Genomic DNA, 21,256 nt, shown 5'->3' on the forward strand with positions numbered 1-21,256 from the left:
CACAGTTGATTCAGGGAACCTGACTATTGACAAGTTATCCAGTAACTCAGTTTTAACATTTGTATTGATTGGCCCAAGGTTGCTAAGACCTCAGTACTGCAGGCATTTATGTACATGGTTCATTTTTTTGTTTCATTTGCAGAGCCAGAATCTAATTTTGCCTTCCAAGAGATTTCCAGTGCAGCCAGTTAGTCTTAGATACCTTTACAAAAAAGGCCCCGTGTGCTGTTGCCAGAAAATGTGTCAGAAAATTATGACTTTAATAAAAATTTTTACTTAAGTTGGTGTCTCTAATTCTTGCTATTCCACCTGAGACTGTAATTGTCATAAGAGAAGATCAAATCTTGGCTCCCCTGCATCACTAAAAAAACATCCTCCCTTGACAGGAATGGAGCCAGAATTGTATCCCCTTTTTGAACATTGATTACAGCTCAGGGGTATGACTCAACCATTTACTTTTGAGAGCTTAGGTCAAAATAATTTGAGGGAGCAAATTAGCTTAGTGTTTTCTTCCTACTACTATATGGGCATTTGTCTATATCATTAAACTTCCACACAGTATTTTCTCTTCTCATGGAAAGATCAGGATTGATTATTAGGGGCTTTATTGATCTGAGATGAATTATATTAGTACATCTATCTGAGCAAGGTCCATTATAACATCCATCTCTTCTACATTTTGGTATTCCCATGAAGGATGAGATGAATATTCCATTTTTAATCAACTTGAGTGTATGGTTTCACTTATATGAAATTGTTTTAATCATATGCAAGAAAAAGGTAAATAATAAGCAGCTTCACAATTGACATTGATTTACAAATAATTTATTACTGTTTTTCAAGTACTATATTCACAAAGGTCAATATACTCAAAATGCACAGATTCATTCTTTGAACCCACAGAGTGCTGAGGGGAAAATGTGCATCACAGAGGACTAATCTCTTTAAAATCATCTATCTGTCTCAAGTGTTTTCCTCAGGCCACTTTTTAGCATAAAAAGTGCATGCCATGTATAGCCATGACCTTGCTGAGGCATCTGTGATGTCTTGTATCAAAAATATTGAACATCCTCATTTTCAGATAATTTAAAATTTGCTTGACCTAAAGTGAAAAGATTCACACACTTCTTTCTTTCAGTACGGATTATTTTTTTCATTTCTTGAAAGGAAGAAATGACATCTAATATCAATATTAGACCCAGTTTCATTTTTAAATTCTGTAATATTGCAGGTATTTATAAAGTGTTTAATTAAAATGGTTGCTACACTGATATTTTATCACGATAATAACTTTAACTGTTATCTATATGACATTTGGCAGTAGTTCAGTTTTATACAGATGAGAGCATCCTTCCCTGTTAAAAAAGTGTGTGGCTAGTTTTATGACAGGTGGGAAACATGGTTATCCTGTATGCAATTCTAGATTCATGTGACTTAGGCAGTGCGGTTGAGCTTTCAGGTCAGTGGAAATGGTAGTTACGTTAAAAAAAAAAAAAGTTAGTAGTCACAAAACACTTCTGTTTACTTGTTTACTTCACCACTATTTTCCCCAGAAAGTCTCAAACACTAACTTTTGCATTCAAGGACTGGCTTTTACACACGACACACTTTCAACAATATTTATAGCAGATTAGCTTTTCTTGGTAGTTCCACATGCACAAAGTAAACTAACGTTAAACTGATTTCATGTGCCTGTACAGGAAGTTTGTACCAGCTGTTTGAACTAATTCAATGGAGACCATGAGTGCAATTCTGTGTTCAAAGCAGGTGTACTACAACTTTTTAAAAAGAAGTGATAGCAATATCAATGTTGCTTGTAATGTCCTTTTGAGACAAACAGGATATCGGTGCCACTCACAGCTTTTTCTACTGATTCACTGTGTTACTGAGAGTAGGTGAGTGAGATATGACTGACTTCTCCTGGAATGCCCTCTCCCTCAGTAATCCACCAAACTCGCTAATCCACGCTCAGGCTTCCTTGCATTAGTGTGGATTAGTGAAGTTCTGCTATATCACACAGCATATTTATGCACTTTTTGCAGAGCCTGTGGAATTTAACTCATGGCAAGCATTACTCTGTAATCTCATGCCCTGTCAAATTTGTTCAATACAGATATAAAAAATAAGTTAAACTTATTTTATGCCTACTTTTATTGTAGAGTTTTATACAACATCCTGCACACATACTTTATTGCTGAGCATAATACTTCACAAGCTAGCAAAAGAAGGCTAAATATCTGATGGCACATTCATCTGTTCCTCTGCATAATGGCAATCTCTCACAATTCTGTACACAGGCAGTGGTGTTCAGGGAGTGTCCCTGGACTTCCCTTTACTCCACAAACTTTATCTAGTGGCTTTCCTTCAGGCCTAGCAGGATTAGTAGTTGTCCTTCTTTCAAAAAAATCAATAACCATCTATCCTACAGGAAAGTTGACAGTCTTAGGCTCTCCACTCCTGGCTCCCCACTCCTGCAGGCTTAAGTCACTCAGTTTTTGTAAGGACTACTTGTCTTCTTCTGGCAAGCATGGATCTTTTAAAAAGTGGTCCTGACTAATGCCAAAGGAGGAACATTTACCAGACCTGGTAAATTCCTTTACTGTCATGGTCGTCAGCTCCCTTCCCTACCATCACCATCATCTAGACTATTTTCCTTCCACCTTTCCATGTTGAGCTGGAGGGAATACAATGGATACAGAATGCAAGATCAGGAGAACGAGGGGAGAATTCTTTGCTGGGCTCCTAATGCTTTTTCGCGTCTTACTATCCGAGGTGTCTGGCATCCTGAACGGTGGCGGGCTCTCTCCTCCTCATCCCGCTCCATCAGTCAACAGTTTCATGGTGCATAGCTGCCACGGGAAACCACCACCATAAATGCAAAAATAGGCCCAGGGCCAGATCTACACAAGGATGGCAGCACTCAACTGTCTTCTCTAGTTCTTTAAGAATGGCCCTGGTCAAGCAGTGGGACGCAGGAGTGTAAGACCTGCAGAGAAGTACTGGGGCACTGTGGAAGGATGGGAAGGTGAGTGCGTCAGGGAGAAAGGGTAATCAAGCACCTTCGAAAAGTCTGGTATGAGAACGTGGCAACACACACAAACAGGTCTGCATACCTCACAAACATTGATATTATAACTCCCCTGAAGTTCTCCTTCTTTAAGAAGAGAAATACTATGGATTGGAGCTGGAGCTGTTGGGGAAAATCTGGTCTGCCCACTCCTTCAAGGCCCAGCCTGGGCACCTCATTTGAAACAGTTTTCCTTTAAGATTTCTACCTCACTCAGAGTCAACCTCATCTCTTTTTTTTTTTTTTTTGGTTACTGTCTCTAAATGTTGTAGTGCCCTGTATTCAATCCCTACTCTCCATTACATCTTCAGCAGTGATGAAATGTGTGGCAGATAGCAAGTTCAAGGGGATACGGAAGACTGAAGCAGGTGAGAAACTGCAAGCCTGAGCTGTACAGAAGAGTATGCCTATGTGACAATGAACTGATTATTGCAGTACATTTTCAGCTCTGACACTAATTTCACTGTTGACAAATCGTTGCTATTCCTGTATAATACATTCTTTACTTCTCTAGGTACTTAGGTAACTTTGATGTTTAGGTTTATGTATGGATTTAAAATATAACCAGCAAGAATGATCTCCTCCTTCTTTTCTAATATGGTAGAAATCATAAGTTTCCCCTTTGTTTTGTTTTATTTCTTTTACTACTATCGTCACTGCTGTGAATGAACACAGATAAGTTAAGTCAAACAAGTGACTTTTGTGTTGCATGCATCCCTGGACTCCTTCTATCAGTGCGTCTGGAGAGTGTATCTGTCCCTCTCTTCTCCCCTTCCCACTCCAACAGTTCATTGCTTTATGGTGCATAACTGTCATGGGAAACCTATCTCACAAAAAAAAAAAATATCCAGGACCATCTGAATGTAAGAATGACAGCACCGAACTGTGTTCTCCACTCACTGAAAAATGCAAAGGTTTATTTAGCACTGGGATAATGGTACCACTGAAAGTAAATCCAGTAGCACCTACTGAAGTTCATGGCAGTTCTTCTGCTGACTTGAAGGAACCTTGGAGAGGCTTCTCTAGCAGCCTGTTGAATTTTGTACTTGACGTGGCATTTATCAGGGTTTCTGAGTAAATTTCTAGGCGACTTGAACTGTAGCATTCAGATTGGCTATATGGATGACTGTGGCATACTCTGAGAAATCCCATACTTCATAGAAGCGAGATGAACACTCTTCACACAATACGCACAGAAACTCTTATGATTTAAATACAAACAGACTATGTATCTCTGACATGTTAGTTCAGTAATCTAAACTTCCCTCAGGCAGGCTGCCTCTGTGTCTAAACAGCATACATCTGTTCTTTTCCACAACTTGTTTACATGTTCTTCCTTTTCATGTGAATGCAGCATTCTCATTTTAAAGAAAATCCTTAATGGTTTGTTTATTTCTCAAGTGTATTTCACAAATGCATGCTGTAACGGTAGTATGTGCTGAGTGCTGGTTTTGCTCATTTTATGAACTAGTGTTTGTTTTTTAATATACTAGTGCATATTAGGAATAACTCCATGAAGTCATTCAAGGTTAAAATCAGGCTTTCTTGCTTCCGGCTGACTGGGCAGCATCACAGAACACCACATTGCATGGTAATGTAACTAATGAGTCTACAATGATACATACTATAATGTAGAGTAAGCGATTTAGGATAGGAAAAAAAACTAATTAAAATTAGCAACTGAATAGTAGCATTCAAAACATTAATTTCATTTTACTAAGCGTAATAAGAGGAAAAATACACAGTGAATTAATAGGGTAGATTTTTGTCAAATAATGGCTATATCTGCAGTTTGTTGTTCTCAGACATTAAGTGGCCTGATTTTCAAAAATGCTGAACAAACATCAGTTAAGTAAAGCTGAAAAAACAACGCTGAATAAATAGGTAGATCGTATGAAGTCTACCATTTTTGCAATATTAGTACAATGTCCTACAAATATTAGGACAACAAAGATGCTCGTTTTACTCTAAGGATAGAGTAAAGCATTGCTGCTGTTTGAAAATTGTTGCTAGAGCAGCCCAGTTCTGAGAAGTGGATTATAAACGTGTCTGCTTTATATTATTTTGTGCTTTGTCTTTACTACTTAAAGTGTTTCACAATTAATAAGAGTCAGATAGGCTGAAGTGGATTGTTTGTTCCTCTACTGAAAGACAGTTGACAATCAGTGCTGTCGCTAAATCAAAACAAAGCACTCAGCAAAGGACTTGTTTACATGTTTAGTCTGCTAGCTTATATTTGAGTGCCGATTAACGCTGCCTCAGTCTCTTCTAGGTCCTTTAATTGCCCGCCTGGACTGGAGTCTGCAGTGCGTGTTTTTATAAAAATCTTAACAATAAAAATAAAATTCACAAAGAAACATTTTCCCTTTTTATGTAGAAATCACAGCAATGAAGTGTATGAAAGAGTCCCTGACATTTTTATAAAATGTGTCCAACAAGTTTGCAATGCATTGTCCAGAAATGAAACCAAATTTTGTGAAGTTATATACCAAAAAATACATACTCCTATCTAGAAATTGATATTTCTATGCAAAACAAGTTTCTGTTGAAATATCCATTGGAATGGGAAAATCTTCCAATGAGCAGAACGGATCTGTACAGAATTAAAAATCAACCACTTCTTAGGAATCCATTGAGATAATTATTCTGCTTCTTAAGCTCTTCTTTTCTTTGTAGAATAACTGAACTGTGCACATCTCTCTCCTGTTTGTGATGTTTATAAAGAAGCAACAAATATTTTATTTTAGATATGAATATACACTATTGCATAATGTCATGTTGATCTCTGATAATTGTACAAGCAATTATTTCCTTTGGACAAAAAACCTCTGTTCATTAGCACTGAATGGCATTTATCTGTCTTTTTCCTCTTTAGATAATTTTTTCAGTGTTGATACATTTAAAAAACATTCAATTAGTTGGAATAGTATCTGCCGCTTCCCATCAAATGAGTGATGGTACTAGCTGTGGGTTTAAATCTGAAAGCACCACTCGGTAGACTCCCTAAGTGATTAGTACAGAGTATTAACGCTCTCACCATCTGGCTATCTAATATAAAAACAATATTAAAAGAATCAGAGGACCTATACATGCTTCAGCACTTTGGACATAAACAGTTTCACAGTGAAAATGTGGAAGCTGAGTTTAAATCAACAAGAGATTTGTTTAAACATGAAAGAATTATTTCTAATTGAAAAGAAGATGTACGTCTGTCCTGCGTTTTAATTATTTGCAAGTATATAAAGCCATATATATGTATACTGAGATAATACAGCTTAGCACATATAGGCAGGCTGTATGTTCAACTTGCTAGCAGTGAAATCTGTTAAGAGTCTCATTCCATTTTTCATGTCACTACAATTAGTTGATGCGTTGGATGGATTTTGAGGCTTTGATTCATCTGTGCATTAAAGATTTTGAAGTTAAATGGCTTGGATAAGGCTAAATTAAGGAATCACCACAAATTTCTGTGTTAAAAGCCTCACATTCCAATACATAAAAACTCTTGTAATTCAGTGTACTGTATATCTTTGTGTATAAAAATATCCCTTTATAAGGAAGAACAAAAGATACGCTTCTCCACTCCAGGAACATTACATGGAATAAAGAGCCTCTGAAAACCTCCAAAGCACAGAATGCAAGCTTGTGCTGGCAGACAAAAGTGAAAGCCTATCCTGTTTTCTCTCTCCCTGATGTAGTTGCTATGTCAGACGAGGGCATCAGGGCAGATTCAAAAGTCAGAACGGAAAAAGAGCAACAGTACAGAGAGAGGATGAAGTATGGTGAATTCAGTCCTGTGAACACCTAGGTTTTCCTGCGCAAGCCCAGATTTAGGATTTTTCATTTATTTGTTTGTTTTTCAGAATTGTGAAAAAAAAGGAGGTAATTAAAAACGGTATATCACATTCCCTTTGCTCATAAGTGTTATGTTCCAGAGTATCAGGAGCCCAATATCCAGTGCAGAGGGAAGCAGAAAAAAGGAGGTTTTTCTCCTGTTTCCTTCAAGCTATTTAGGAAATTTTTTATTTTTTAATTATTTTGTTTTTATTCTGTAATGCAAATCAACCCCTTTTCTTTGCATTCGCAGAGAACTTTGAGCTTGTGGGCTTTCAACTGTGCTTATGTCAGAAAATAAAGTTAATAAAGTAACAACATTTTTTTCTGTGAGCAGCACAACTAATAGAGCCTGGTTTAGTAAAGATCTATCTATCTTTTGTTCCTTAAATCTCCTTCCCCACTGCAGTAATCTCAGCTCCTCTTGTGTGTCTTCTGTGACACCTGCCCCAGGCAAAGAGAGCGTGTACCGTGGCTAACCTGGAGAAAGGACGGTAGCTCACTTCTGCCTAACCTTTCATTCTGTTAGAGCATTATTTTCCTTTCTCCTCTAGCCAGCTGTTGATTTTTCAGAAAGCCTGTAAGACGTTAATTGTCTTTCAGATCACTATCCTCTTTCACATATGGCTGAAATTGGTCACTGACTTCGAAAGCTAAAGGGCGATGGCTGACATGCACAGTTGCATGAAACTTAGGAAACTGGGCTACCAAATGTCTTCCAGCTCAGGTTTTTGTATTTTAGATTCTCAGTACCTTTGACATCAGAATATCTACAGTCTCTGATCATTGGCTGTATGTAGAATTTTCCAGGCTAGACAAAGAGTAAAATAAGTGAAAAACTACCAAAGCACTATGTCCTTACCTGGAATTTCCAATTCTCATTTTTCTTCCTCTATCATGAAAAGAACACAGCGTTTTTTCCCCTCGTGACCATGCTACATAACACATTAAGGGTGTAGATCCATGTAGTATTGCTTTTGGCAGCAAAGTCAGCTCAAGTCCTTCATCTGCTCCGCTCTACATGCTTGCTCCTGATCTGATCAAATCCGCATTGTGCTTTGCATCCACATCAGTTATGTGAAAAGAGCTGTCCGTTGACCCTAAGGAAAGGTGGATCATGGAAGTGAGCTAGACTAACAAAACCAAAATGAAGTCCTTTAAGTTATTCTTAACCCAAATTATTGCAATGTTCTGATTCTCATCTCCTTTAGCTCAGTGGTGCAGGGGCAAATGTGCACAGCTGCAGTGGGAAAAGGGGGCAGCAGATGAGACTTACACTGGATTTGGTACCAAAAGGGAAGGAACTTTGAACTACCTCTGAAGTGTGAAATTCTGTCCTGGCTGAAGATACTAGAAAGTTTGTCCTTTCCTGCAGAGCGGATACAACTTCTTCTTGTGCAGCCACAGAGCAAGGGCAAGAATCCAGGTCCTACCAACATCAGGGGTAAAATATCCAGTGAATTCAACATCTTGGCAATGACTACAATCCAATAGTTGTGGCTCAGTTCATGCTAGGCTAGCAGTAAAACCTGTGAAACATTATCTGTGGGTTATAGCTCCCCTGCTAATACAAATTCCTATCATAACTATGGAAGGACTTATGGCAGGACCAAAAGATAAAATGAATATTTTTCTAGGTATAATTGTCCTGTTTTTTTCAGAAAGGAGCTAGGGTACAAACTACCCTTTATTTTTCGGTGCCTACATTTACATTCATAGTTTATGCAAATATTTTATGCAAGTATTTAAATATTCCTGGTGAGATTTTTTTTAAACTAGTGTAAATTAATACAGTCTATGATCTACTGTCCATAAAATTGACATTAACAGTGCAGATGGATATGAACACTAGAAATGTAAACAGTTTGACGATATTAAAAACAATGATTTTTAGACACCTAAGAAACAACTAGCTTCTGGCAAGATATACAAGGAAAGAGAGAACAAGAATTGTCAGCCTTTGTTTATGCTCAGGGAGAATGACCTTTCATGTGCTAGTTCATAATGTACAAGACCTGCTCATGAAGTTCTTTTTTGGCAAAAATTCCTTTTCTCTCAGTAAGGAGACTAGAGATGCACAAGTGAAAACCTGGTAACAAGGCATGTTGAAACTAGTACAAGATAGTCTTTGTTAAGGAGAAACATATTTTCCAAACAAATTACTTAATTGTTTTGTCTCCTGTTTCCTGATGTACCTAGATGTTTCAAAATAGTCAAGAAACTGTAACAGCGTTAACTCAGGTCAATGTATTTGTGCTAAACATTTGCTTACCGTTGGACAGTTACATTAAAGCCTGAAAGCAGGAACACATAACGGCAACAGTGTTTTCTGATGCCAAGAGGACAGTATTTTTGGCAGAAATTGCCCTGGTATTCCAAAAACTGCCCTGTCTCCTTTCTATGTCTTAGTAGGCTCACAGTGACTGTTTAATAAGAAGCGTGGGGATTTAACCACACTTTGCTAGCAAGAAGAGGATCACACAAGTAAATCTGCGTCCAGCATAATCACACTAAGCATATATCCCTTTTGTTGGAAAAGGACTTACTAATTATTCTGCTGTTGTCATAATGGAAGGACAATATGCATATTTCCTTTTTCATTTTTTTTATTTAAAAAGATTCAGGAATAGGTTTTTGCTGGGTGACGTGTCTTTTATGACAATATTTTCTGGAATTCTTTATAGGCTCATGTTTAAGTGGAGTACTAGTAATTTAGAAAGAGATTTTAAAACAAAGTTTTACAAAAGGGTATTAGCTCTTTTGTCAAGGCTTGAACTGATAGTACTCGTCACATGAGAAGTATTTTTACCCAAATCTTTTGTTAGATAGTGCAAATAGATTTCTGTTGATTTACTTAGTTTTAAAGCAGGCAAGCTCCATCTGAGACAGACTAGGATATATACTGAAATAGAAGGGAGCTATAAGACAAGTGTTAAACAGCTTAGAAGATTGTCTTAGTGCATTACTAGCTCAGCAGTTGCAAGGATTATTGTTGTTTGGGATTTTTTTTCTGGCAACATGATAGCAAATGAGAGTTTGAAGGAGAACAATGTAGTGTTTTTGCTGGTGCTAAGAGCAAATTTTTTTCAAACATAAGAAGGAGCATAGGAAGACAGACCAGTGTAATGATGTGCACAGATATTTGAGCTGCTTGCCAATGAGTTAACATGGCATTGGGAGCAGAACAAATTCATTAGTGCAGTGTTCTTTTTGGACTAATTATCTGGCTAAGAAGCACAATATATTAATTTAGACATACAGCCACAGTAACACAGCCATACTATTTCCAGTATCCAAGACCAGTTGTTAAGATCTGGACTATGTTTCTCTTGAGCCCTGCAGGCATTAACTAATAGCGCCTGTTTAAAAATTAAGTTGGCATTACAGACCATTCAGGAAAAGAAATCAACCATCTCTGTATTAGATGGAAGATAATTTAGGTAAGCATCAACCATAAAGACTGAAAATCATGACACCTAAGTTAAGTTTGCTAGGCTACAGAAGAGTAAGCTGTGGAGAAATTTAAAGATATGTAACACTGTCAACATGAAATTCTAGAAAAATTACTGCTCCAAAGACATTCTGAATGACTGTATAGGCAAATGAAATTGTATTTGTCAAGGCCAGGAGAAAGAAGGTTTCAGTACTTAAGACATAAGATGAGTATCTGGACAAAAATTCTGAATAAGTACTGTGGGATACATTGATAACACTGTATCTTAGATAAACAGTTAACTTCGTAACACCCTAAAACATAATATGGGTGTAATATGCATCTTAAGACATAATATGGATAGAAGGATTGAGAGAGAGGGTTGAGACAAACACATGTTTATGCGATAGGTACTAACTGACAGGCAGGAAACTGTGGCCCTTAGTGACTGAGAAAAATAGATTATGTGGAGGGAGGAAGAATTTTGTTTAATGATGTAGCACTTGGGCTGAAAGCCAGATCTCCACAGGCAGATGTCAAAGAGACAGGCTGAGATACTAATTTGAATAGAAGGAAACGGATTTGAAGGAGAGAGAGATCTGGGAGTGATTTTGATAGTAACTTGTGCTTTAGATGGAATAGGATAGGGTGGAAGGGTATATAAAAAGGTATAAAGGAATAAGTAAAGGAGTAAGTAAAGGTATAAAGAAGTAAGTAAAATCCTCCAAAGGTAGCGCTGAAGGAATCATTAGAAAAAGGAAAAAACCATGAGTCAATGTTGCCATAAAAAAGTAAGTGAGAGAAGACTTCAGTAAGACAATTAACCAACTAGTCACGGAGAATGATGGAGTTTTGTTTTTGGGACTTGGATCATTTGAGACTTGGGTGAAAACAGTTTCAGCTGTCAGGCAGAAGCTGGACTGTAATATGTAATTTTAGAAGCATTCAGACAGCAAACATAAACAGCGTATTCACTGAGCCTGGAGATGGACAGCAGCTAGGAAAGCAAGTACATATTCGCCGATTATCAAAAGGATAAAGGCCCCTTAGATTGCCAGTTCTCAGAGGAGGTTAGTGGGCACTATCTCATTGATCTCTCTTGCTTTGAAATCTTCCTACTTAACACAGGATGGCCAAGGTTGGAAGGGAGCTCTGGAGACCATCTAGTCCAACCTCCCTGCTCGAGCAGGGTCATCTAGAGCACGTTGCCCAGGACTGTGTCCAGATGGCTTTTGAGTATCTCCAGGGAAGGAGACTCCACTACCTTTGTGGGCAACCTGGTCCAGCGCTCGGGCACCCTCACAGCAAAGAAGTTTTTCCTCATGTTCAGATGGAACTGCCTGTGTTTCAGTTTGTACCTGTTGCCTCTCATCCTTTCACTGGGCATCACTGAAAAGAGTCTGGCCCCAGATAGACACCCTCCTGACACTCTCCCTTCATATCCTCTTGACACCCTCCCTTCAGATACTTGTACACATTGATCAGATCCTCCCTCAGTCTTCTCTTCTCCAGGCTGAACAGTGCCAGCTCGCTCAGCCTTTCATCATATGACAGATGCTCCAGTGCCTTCATCATCTCAATAGCCCTTCACTGGACTTGCTCCAGTAGCTCTATGTCCTCTGGTATTGGGGAGCCCAGAATATCATTCTAATGACATGAATATGGACAAGTCAGTTGTCATTAGTGGTATTTTCCATGAGTGTCCGGAGTCCTCCAAATACAGCACATCACTTAACTTACAACATCTGCAGTAGATGCACATGCTGATTTGACAGAAGTGCTGCTAACATTTCCTTTGGCAATTCATTTTGCTTTTCCCTTGTTTTTCTGCTGCTCCTGTTCCTCTCAAGTACACCAAAATGTCCTGGCCATATCACAGCACTGAAGGAAAATGTAACTTTTTTACTGAATGTCGCTCAAGTTAGGCATCCTATTATTGCCTTCCAAACTTTCCCAAAACATAAAGCAACCTTTTCTTTCTGGGTATGATTTCAGATTTTTTGAAAGATTCATGCAGCTTACCCATCTCAGTCAGCTATGACTCAGTAAAGATGGCTGTTCTTAGGACTGTAGTTACCATTGTGCCAAGACAGAGCAGAATGACAACAATATGTGTGATGGTATTACTTGTCTGCTGTTTTCAATTTGTCTATTATTTGCAATTTTGATGCTTGACATACCTGTTTTGCTCCACCTAATGATGATGAAGGTTTTAGAAACCAGTACAAAATAGAAAGAAAGAGAGCAGTCATAATGCTATGTTACAAGGCAAGTTATCATACCGTTTGGTCAAAACTGAATGTAAGTGTATCTGATTCTGAAGTATTTTGACCTGAGAATGAATTACACGTCAAAAAATTTAACGGATTCCCTGACTCCATCTACTAAAGGTAGAGTTTTTGATAGGGTGCATTTTAATGTAGCCCTTAGCTCCTTCCTTTTAGCATTTCAAAATGGATGTGTAAACTACTCTTCTTGCCTTTAAAGCTGCAGATTGATATTTTTACATAGAAGTGAGTCTGACAAATTCCACTTTTATAATGAAAATCACCCAGAAACTGAGCAAAAATAGATGATTGTCCTTTTTCCTCCCCTACATGGGTGCAAGTTCTTGTGATAAGATCAGATAGGTCTTGTGGTAAGATCAAATGAACTACAGTTCTTCTGGAGGCCTGAGGAGACATTCTGCCCACCCTCTCTTCACTTTATACTAACTATATTAAACAGTTGTTAGCCCTTCACTCACAGATACATGTCAAAAAGCGCAGAGCTGGCTTACAGGAGTCAGACCAAAAGCCTGACAAAAAGGCCCAGAGCTGCCTTTTGCAATAGGTTTGCTGAAAACACTGTTCTAGCTTGGACTGAAAATCACATTTGCCAGTGGAAATTTGATAGTTTCCTCCCTTTCAGATCTTGCAGCATATCTAGGACTACTGTACAGGTGAATGTGAATTGAAAATGGCTCAGAAGGATCTTGCAGAATTGAATAAGTACTCTTAGAGCCTATTAGAGGCAAAAAAATGTGTAAAATTCCCATTCTTTTTCTATTAGCCAGAATGTGTCTAGTAATTGTTTTAGTAATTAGCCAGAATGTGTCTAGCCTGTTTTGCAGGCTCCTTTGTCATACCAGAATGCAGACACAAGTAAATCACTTAATTTCAGTTAAAATAATGACTGAAAATAAAGGAGCTTTAAATTAGTTCATCCTTGTGACTTGATACATTAAAACCTTGAGCCTCAGGAAGAGGATCAGGAAACTCCACCAGCAGCAAAGAGATGGCGAATACCCACAGCGCAATAAGTACAGACAGATCCAATAACAGTAAGAGATTTCAGTGACAGAAACTGGATGCCAGATCACATTGCTCCATGTGTGAATAGCAGCTGAAATAATATTATAAATCAGTTCTTTCATTTTTATTTATGTCAGGGACCCTTTTTCTTCTCAGACAATAAGTTATTGTTTCCTTGAATAACTCCTGCTTTGAACCTCACTGTTTTTCTGTTTTACGTTTTTGGTTAAATATAAACAGACTTCTTAAGAGGGACTGCTGATGTGAAAGCATCGGGTGGGATTTTTTGTGCAGTTAGGCCCAGCAACAGCAAGGGTAAATCAATTTCAAAATTCACGTGAAACATAAAACAACACTTCCTAAGTAAGCCCTAACTTGGCAGAGTCCCAAAACCTACACTGGGTGAAGTTTTGTGAGCACCTGAGCTTTGCAGCGTTAGCAATAGTCACCATCAGGGTCTTCCACCTGGATGGAGGTTAGTATAACATTTGAAAGACGCTGCTTTGACACAAGTGTTTCCACTCAGAGACTAAATGTCGAATTTAACTGTCTGGGTTCCAAGAGGCTTTGCCACAGGCTGACGTAGTGGGCCAAAGCACAAGATTTTTCTCATAATTCTGAACCAGGCAATTACAAAATTTAGGCCTCTATTCATTTCACCCACCTTAGCGCATTCTGACTGAGGTGCCCAAGCAGGACACAAGCCTAGCTGTCCTGCACCATCTTAGCTGGCAGTGGAGAGAGAGCAGCCACTCTGGAAGAACTCTTATTTATGAGTAAATTTTGCTCTGGAGAGGCCCTTCTCTTTACTGACTAGTGAAGAATTTGAGGGCAACTGCATTAATATCTCAGACGAAGGTAGTGCTCATGAAATATTGGCTCAGTTGCTTTTAGGAAGAAAGGCAGGCACCAGAAATGTGTGCGGAGGCATAATCTTAGTTTGAGGAAAGGCTGTACTATGTTATGACAAGAAGAAGATTTAGTTAGTTTATTGGACTTCATGCTATGCAAACGTGCAGGAAAGATACAGCCTCTGTGTCGCAGACATCCTAACCTTACAAAAAGTCCAATGGAGATAAAGGGAAAATAGATATAATGTCACACAACTTGCACAGTGATAATAAGCGTACAGCATGCTTGTGTAATACATGGACTTTGGGAATGTAGGGAAGCTAAAGGAAAAGTTTATGGCTGAAGGGAGAGATATGGTTGAAGGGAGAGAGAGACTGAAGGGTAGAGTAAACGATAGAGGGGAGAAAGAAACACAATACACAGGCAGCTGAGAATCAAGATTTTTCAGCTTAGTCAGTAAAGACGTATTTCCCCCACCCACATCTGGAATAATATGAATTTTGGACTCAGAGCTGCATTCTTTACTTGCCTAAGACTCACAGTAAAGTGTGAGTCTTTCAATTAAGGAAGACAGCATCTAATGTCTCAGCTGTATGACTTCCGCATCTGGTTGGCAATATTCATTAGATTTAAAATTAGATTGTTTTTTAACTGCAGGCAACGTCTTCATTTTAAATAAAACACTTTCCCTGCTCATACTTTTATTAAACCTCTATTGCAGTCAGAAAATAAGAGAAAATAAACAAGCTGAAGTTTTCACATCAAACTTACTTGACCTCTAGAGCAAAAAAGTCCAGTGGGTTTATTAAAGTTCCTAAAAGGGAGACATGCTTATATTTCAGTGTACGGTCTCTCATGTTGCAGATCTATGGAAGCTCCCTATCAAATTGAACAGTGTCTTCACTTTGCAGACTGCCAATCTCAATGGTCTCCGGAACATGCAAGTTTTTGCTTAAATCCAAATTATACTTGGAGAAACAAATAAGAAATAAGAGAAACAAAGTGGTGGTTATCAAAATCATTCAAAATTATTTTATGTTTTATACTTGTTTGTGTGCATGTGTGTATCACATTGTGTGATGGAATTTGTATATCTGAGACAAAGGTAAAGAGATCAGTAGTTTCCTTTAAGCTGAAACTGGAGCAACAGAAAGGAGAGTGGTTCTGTTGGCTACAGAAGGATGATATAATTCTACTGCATGATGAGAATTTACCCTAGATAACTTGTAGTGGATTTTTTGTGCTGACAAGTGAAAGAATAATTAGATTAGGAGAGTACATCTTGCCCCTGCTGCCTCAAGTATTTTAGAGGATATATTTAAAACTAGCCAACAAGATACAGCTTGCACAGCAAACAGGTAAAGGAAAATGCTCTAATAATTGTTCCTTTTTTCAGGAAGCAAGGGCTGCAGAAGTCACAAAGATGATCAGGTTTTCTGTTCATGCTGTCCTACCAATTGATAGCACCCTAATGGGTGCTGCTAGCTTTCCCCACATCCCTACCCCTTTTCCCTGTCCTTGAAAGAAAATTTGTAAGTGAACCTAAGCTATGTGGTAGAATGACCTAGAAACAGTTCTACAGGTAGAAATACCTATGGGCTTGGGATATTCGACATGTCCTGAGTCAGTCTCCCTCCACTCTATGTGAGTAACATTCTAGTTGACCTAGTCTTAGCTGTCTCAAAAGCAGGTATCTCCTCTTCTTCCATTTGTCTTAAGGTGTATTTAATTCCTTGCCAGCTATGCCCTGTGTCATTTCAGTCTGCTTCAATCAGGAAAATGTGAACAAATAAATTCCCAAAAGGATGTTTCATACAAACAGATTTTTGCCACTTGGTGATATTTTTTCTGCTGTTTTTGTTATCATAGAAGCCCTACAGGCCTCAGAAGGATTTCCTCTCTTTTAGCTTTTTGGAGCTGTGCTGAAAGAAAGCTAGGAAGATGTGAAGATAAGTCCAACACCTTACCCTTTATTTTTAAAGTGAGAAAGTCTGACTGAAGTTGTAAAGCAAGCTTGTATAACAGAATGAGGCCATGAAGCAGAGCCACTTTCAGAAATCAACGACAGCAAGGTGATCTGGCTGAAGGAGTTCAAGCTAGAGATTACACTGTAATAGTAATGCCTAGCTCAGAGTCCGCAGTAGTAAAAAATGTTATGGACTGTAGGAAATCCTATGGGAAGCAGAAGGTGTTCCAGTTCTGTGACTGGACACTGACTTTGCATTCCTCCTGTGTGTTTTGCTGTGCAGGTCCTTGTGCAGGCATTTGGGATGGTCCCCCAGTGACACTACTTTCTCAAGCAGAGTGTGACAGTCTCTGCCATCACGCTATCCTGCATGTACTTTCCCTGTATCTACTGGCCTGTCTGCCAGTTATCTGGGACAAATCTCTTCCAGCTTAGGTCTCCATCCTTCAATAACTCAGCTTAAAGCTCTTCTCAGAAGGCTAGGAAGCCTGTTGGCAGAGACACCTGTGTCCCACTTTGTCAGGTGAATCTTGCTGGTAACACAGCTGCACAGTCTGCTCCAGCCCAAGCCTCTCCCCGTGACTGGCAGAATCAAGGAGAACCACTTGGGCCTTGTTGCCTTTCACCCTAGTCCCCAGAGCTCCTAATCCACTCTGGGTCTCCCATGTCAGTATCACCATGTCCATAATAAGCAACAAAATGTTAACAGTCTGATTCAAAATGTAACAGATTCCCAGACTTTGGCCTACTGGCTAAAAGCACACTCTGGGGCCAGTATTTGCTGTCCTTAGGAACAGGCCATGTGCGATATGACCACAGCTCCTGTGAGCAAGCAGCATTTTCTCACCAATTTCTTTCACTGCCCATAGACAGCAGAGGACCTGTGGAGCTGTAACTCCATATCCTGTCAAATAAAGCCCTTGAATGAGAGACATGACAGTGAAGTTAAAATCCTTTTCCATCACTTGGAAAAGAAGAAACGAGCTCAGCCAGGCAACAGGGAATAGTAAAACAAAAAGACCATATGGTAGTGTCTACTTCTGCTTCTATATAGATATTCAACAAAGGAGAAAGGCTGGAAGAAGAGGATTGAAAAGTCAGGTAAACTTTAGGACAGCAAATGTGGGAAGATACTTTTATGTTGATAGGTGGGCACTACATAAAAAGGAGAAGGATATGTATCTGTGGGAAGAAACTTGGAAGTGTCTGAAACAATGCCTTGACATTAATGGTATTTGAGTATGCATGCTGATCTTTAGGCAGTGGCTCTCATCCAAATGGTAGCAAGTTAAGAACTGCTGCTCTGGATAATCAAATTTTCAGTGGATTCTCCATTCTGTTCTCCCCTCCTGCAATATAAACGAACTGCTTATCATTAACAGATCATGAAAATATCCACACATGCTAATATTTTCCACATTAATTTTCATATTCATGTTAGACGCCAATTAAACATTAAACTACAACCGATAGCATCTTCATGCTCTTCTTCCATTCACACTGGTTACTGCAGAAACCCTAGCAATATTTGCTTTTCGATCTCACACTAAATTACTTTATGTCAGGCACTCCACTACCTTTCATTTTCTGGTATCTGTAGTTCTGCAGCTTACACTTCTCATTGTTCTGTAGTAAATTCTTATTATTATCAGATCATGCTCAATTCCTCTTCTTCATTTGTCAGAAAACAAGTTTTTGTGTCAGCAGCAATAGTAACAAAGCCTTGTTTCATACCAAATATGTCCTCCTTTCTTGTCACAATAACTCAAGCTTCCCCTATACTGTCCATGCCTTAGAATATCCTCAACTCCGTCCCACATTCCACAAAATATCCCAATGTTCTCTTCCAACATTTAGATCTTCCTGTAATAGAATCTTCCAGTTCCTGTCCCTTTATTTCCTAACCTCCCGCAAGTCAGTTGTGCCCCAGATACCCTTAGCTCCCCCATATCTCTTGCTTGGCTGAGATAAGAGGTAATGTTTTGCGACTGCTTACCTGTGACCTAAAAAGCTGATCAATACTCATGGCCAGCCACGGTTTACTGGAACACAGACAGGCAGTGTTGTTTCTCTCTTCTCCCTATGAGTGTCTCTCTCCTTCCTAACCACTCATTTTCAGGAAAGGTATGGGAACATCCTCCTCTGGGTCCTCTTACTCTCTGCCAAATTTGATTGAAATTACCAGGTGAATTAAGAAACAATAAGATGGGTGAGATGCTTACAGGCATGGGCAGTGTGGTTGTACTAAGCAAATACATTGGTAGGGCTGGCTGTGCTTCCTCTTTCTGTTAGTGTCACTCAGCTTTCATTGGGAGTTCTGAATTTTGTCTCCTCAAAGGGAAAACTGTCTCACTGAAAACTTAAGCAGAAACTCTTAATAAAGGCAAGACCAGAGTAAAACTGATAAAGTGCTGGCTTTAATGCAAACTTAAGCAGTGATAAAAACCTGTGTGGTTTGCTTCAATGAGGCACCTGATCAGTGACCACTAAACTTGTGCTGTATTTGGGCAGGCAGAAAAATCAGTGCTTGTTATTTAGCTTTACAGTCTTCAGATGAGAATTTTTCCTCACAGCCACTTCTATGACTTGTAGGAATAATTCATGATAACAATTATCAGCTCCAGCTAATGTGCTTTTAATTTCTCACTTCCTGAAAAGGTTTATTCAGCCATCTTATGAACCCAAAGGATACATCAACAAATTAGTGCTATGTTAGTGGGTATTGGCTAGGTATAATTTTAGTTCTGCTAAAAATGCATTATGTTTTCCTCCACTGCTATGAGGAATATTAAATGCTAACTTATCTAAATATTGCATTGTACTGCCCTGTCAACCATACAAACAGAAATGTTCTTATTAGAGTGTGCTGAAGATTTCAGCAAAATACCTAGTGATTTGACTGGGAGCAGTTTCAGATCCAAAACCATTTTCTAAATTTGTATTTCTACAAAGACATCTAATACCAAAAGTTTATCCTGTTATTTGATCTATAACTTCATAGAATCAAATTTTTATTGACATATTTTACTCACTCAAGAGATGACCACTTAAAACATTTAGTTTCCTAAGGATAGCTGATATTTAGGTGAAACACATAATATGGAAAATTGCCATCAGCCTTATCCTAACTAAAGCTTCTGTCAGATTACACAGAACTTTGATTTCTGTGTCACAACCAGTCTTTGGGCTCCATAGGTCTGTGCAGACCAAATTCATGTGTGAAAGACAGTGAAGGCAAATGCAACATGAAATAGGCCAAACTAGCAGTGAGATACCCCCAGACAGATTTTATCTTCCAGAAGGGGAATGCATAGACAAGCCAAACACAGAAACTCACACATAAATGCTTGTAACATGCAGCTTGTGCATGCAGCTTCCTCCCTTCTGTGGCTTTTTTTTTTTTTTGCCATCCCTACTCCCTTTAAAAGTGAAAGTAAGGATTTGTATATGCATGTAAACAATCAGCTCCTTCAGATCTGGTCTATATGCAGAGACTGATCTGCAGAAACACAAGGCAACATTTGGCTTGGCTTCTTCCACAGAATGTAGAAACAGAATTTGGCTTCCAAGAGGCACAAAGTCTTTATTTAAGTAGGAAAATAGTGTCTTGCATTCCTTTGCCTCAGAGAAACAGCCTCTCACGTACACCCAAAAGGTTCATTCCCAATAGGAGATTGTGCAGTCACAGTAGGAGCATTATTGCCAATGGTAAGAGTGGCCCAGAGCTATGTTAGAAGGCTGGATGACCACATAAAGGATGGATGTTTAATGCAAGACTATCTGTTCTCCCTGGACCACAGCTAAAAGGATGGAAATCATTGCTTTGGTTTGTAAAGTTCTTTGAGTAGTCCTAAGGTGCAAGTGGTTAATTTGAAGAGTCATCACCTCAAAATACTCTGACTAGTTATGGGCATTCTGTTTAGCAGAATGCAGTAAAAATTTTGTTTAAATTCCGCACGGAAAAAATATATATTTCCTGTTTCAGTGCACAATATCTAGATGCCTTCAACTGGGTATAGGATGGCTCAGCCAAAAAAAAAAAAAAAAAAAAAAACGCTATGGAGTTTAAGGTACGGAAAGAGGAAGGGTAGGGAATCTGCCCAAGACGTGGCCAAGGCAGCCCGGCTCTGGTGGATCAGCGTCCACCGCCTCCCCCCCTTCACGGGCAGGACGTACGCGCCGAAGGGAGGGCCAAACTCCCCCGGGGCCTAGGTGGGGCCCAGCCGCACGCACGGCAGCCGCCACGGCCCCAGGCCTCCAGGCGCTGCGCCTGCCCGTCGCGGCCGGGCCCGGGCCGGGCCCTGGGCGCTCAGCCGGGCCCCGCACCCCCTCCCGCGGCCGAGACACCGCCGCCGCCGCCGCCGCCGCCGATCCCCGAACCCGCCCCGCGGCCGCCGCGCCGCCTTCCCGCCGTGCCCCGCGCGGGCCGCCGCGCGCGCGGCATGCTGGGGCTTGTGGTCCGCGCGGGGCGCCCGGCCTCCCTCCGCGCGCTGCCGCCCGGGGCTTTCGCCGCCTGTTGCCCGACAGGCGCCGTGGCGGCCTTTGGCCCTTGTCGCGCCCCGTCGCCGCCCGGCGGGCGCGGCCTGCTTGCCGTTACCGGGGCATGCAGCGGCTGCTCCGGCGGCTGCTCCCGGCGGCTGCTCCCGGCGCTCTGCCCCGCGCGGGCCGCGGCGCCGGCTCCCGCCCTCTTCGCCCCGCCGGCTCGGCCCGCGCGCCCGCGCCCCATGGCGCTGCGGCCGGCGGCGGCAGGAGCGGGGGGCGGCGCGGGCGCCTCGCGCGCAGCCGGCGAGTCCCCCGAGCACGGTGAGGAG

The 21,256-nt window shown here is 40.3% G+C and overlaps 1 protein-coding gene and 1 long non-coding RNA gene across 8 annotated transcripts in view; one reads left to right on the forward strand and one right to left on the reverse strand.

Annotated features, from left to right (window-relative positions):
• Window positions 1–860: 860 nt before the first annotated feature.
• LOC138066743 (uncharacterized) lies at window positions 861–21,153 on the reverse strand. Of its 3 annotated transcripts, XR_011140200.1 has the most exons (5): window positions 21,043–21,153; window positions 18,442–18,604; window positions 8,217–17,794; window positions 7,764–8,001; window positions 861–5,770 (listed from the first exon to the last, which is right to left on the reverse strand). It is a non-coding gene; the product is annotated as an uncharacterized lncRNA (long non-coding RNA). The 3 variants fall into 3 exon arrangements; XR_011140201.1 differs by having other exon boundaries at window positions 861–8,001; window positions 15,251–17,794; XR_011140199.1 differs by having other exon boundaries at window positions 861–8,001.
• Window positions 21,153–21,256, forward strand: part of AKAP7 (A-kinase anchoring protein 7) — a 92,701-nt gene continuing 92,597 nt past the window's right edge. For all 5 annotated transcript variants that reach the window (XR_011140198.1, XR_011140196.1, XR_011140197.1 and 2 more), the window contains exon 1: window positions 21,153–21,248. Coding sequence is in view for 2 of the 5 variants with exons in the window: in XM_068938317.1 (XP_068794418.1) it covers window positions 21,170–21,248 (79 nt within the window). In the remaining 3 variants the exon portion in view is untranslated. The remainder of the gene's footprint in view (window positions 21,249–21,256) is intronic.

Source organism: Struthio camelus, chromosome 3 (genome assembly GCF_040807025.1).
Source record: "Struthio camelus isolate bStrCam1 chromosome 3, bStrCam1.hap1, whole genome shotgun sequence".
Taxonomy (NCBI): domain Eukaryota; kingdom Metazoa; phylum Chordata; class Aves; order Struthioniformes; family Struthionidae; genus Struthio; species Struthio camelus.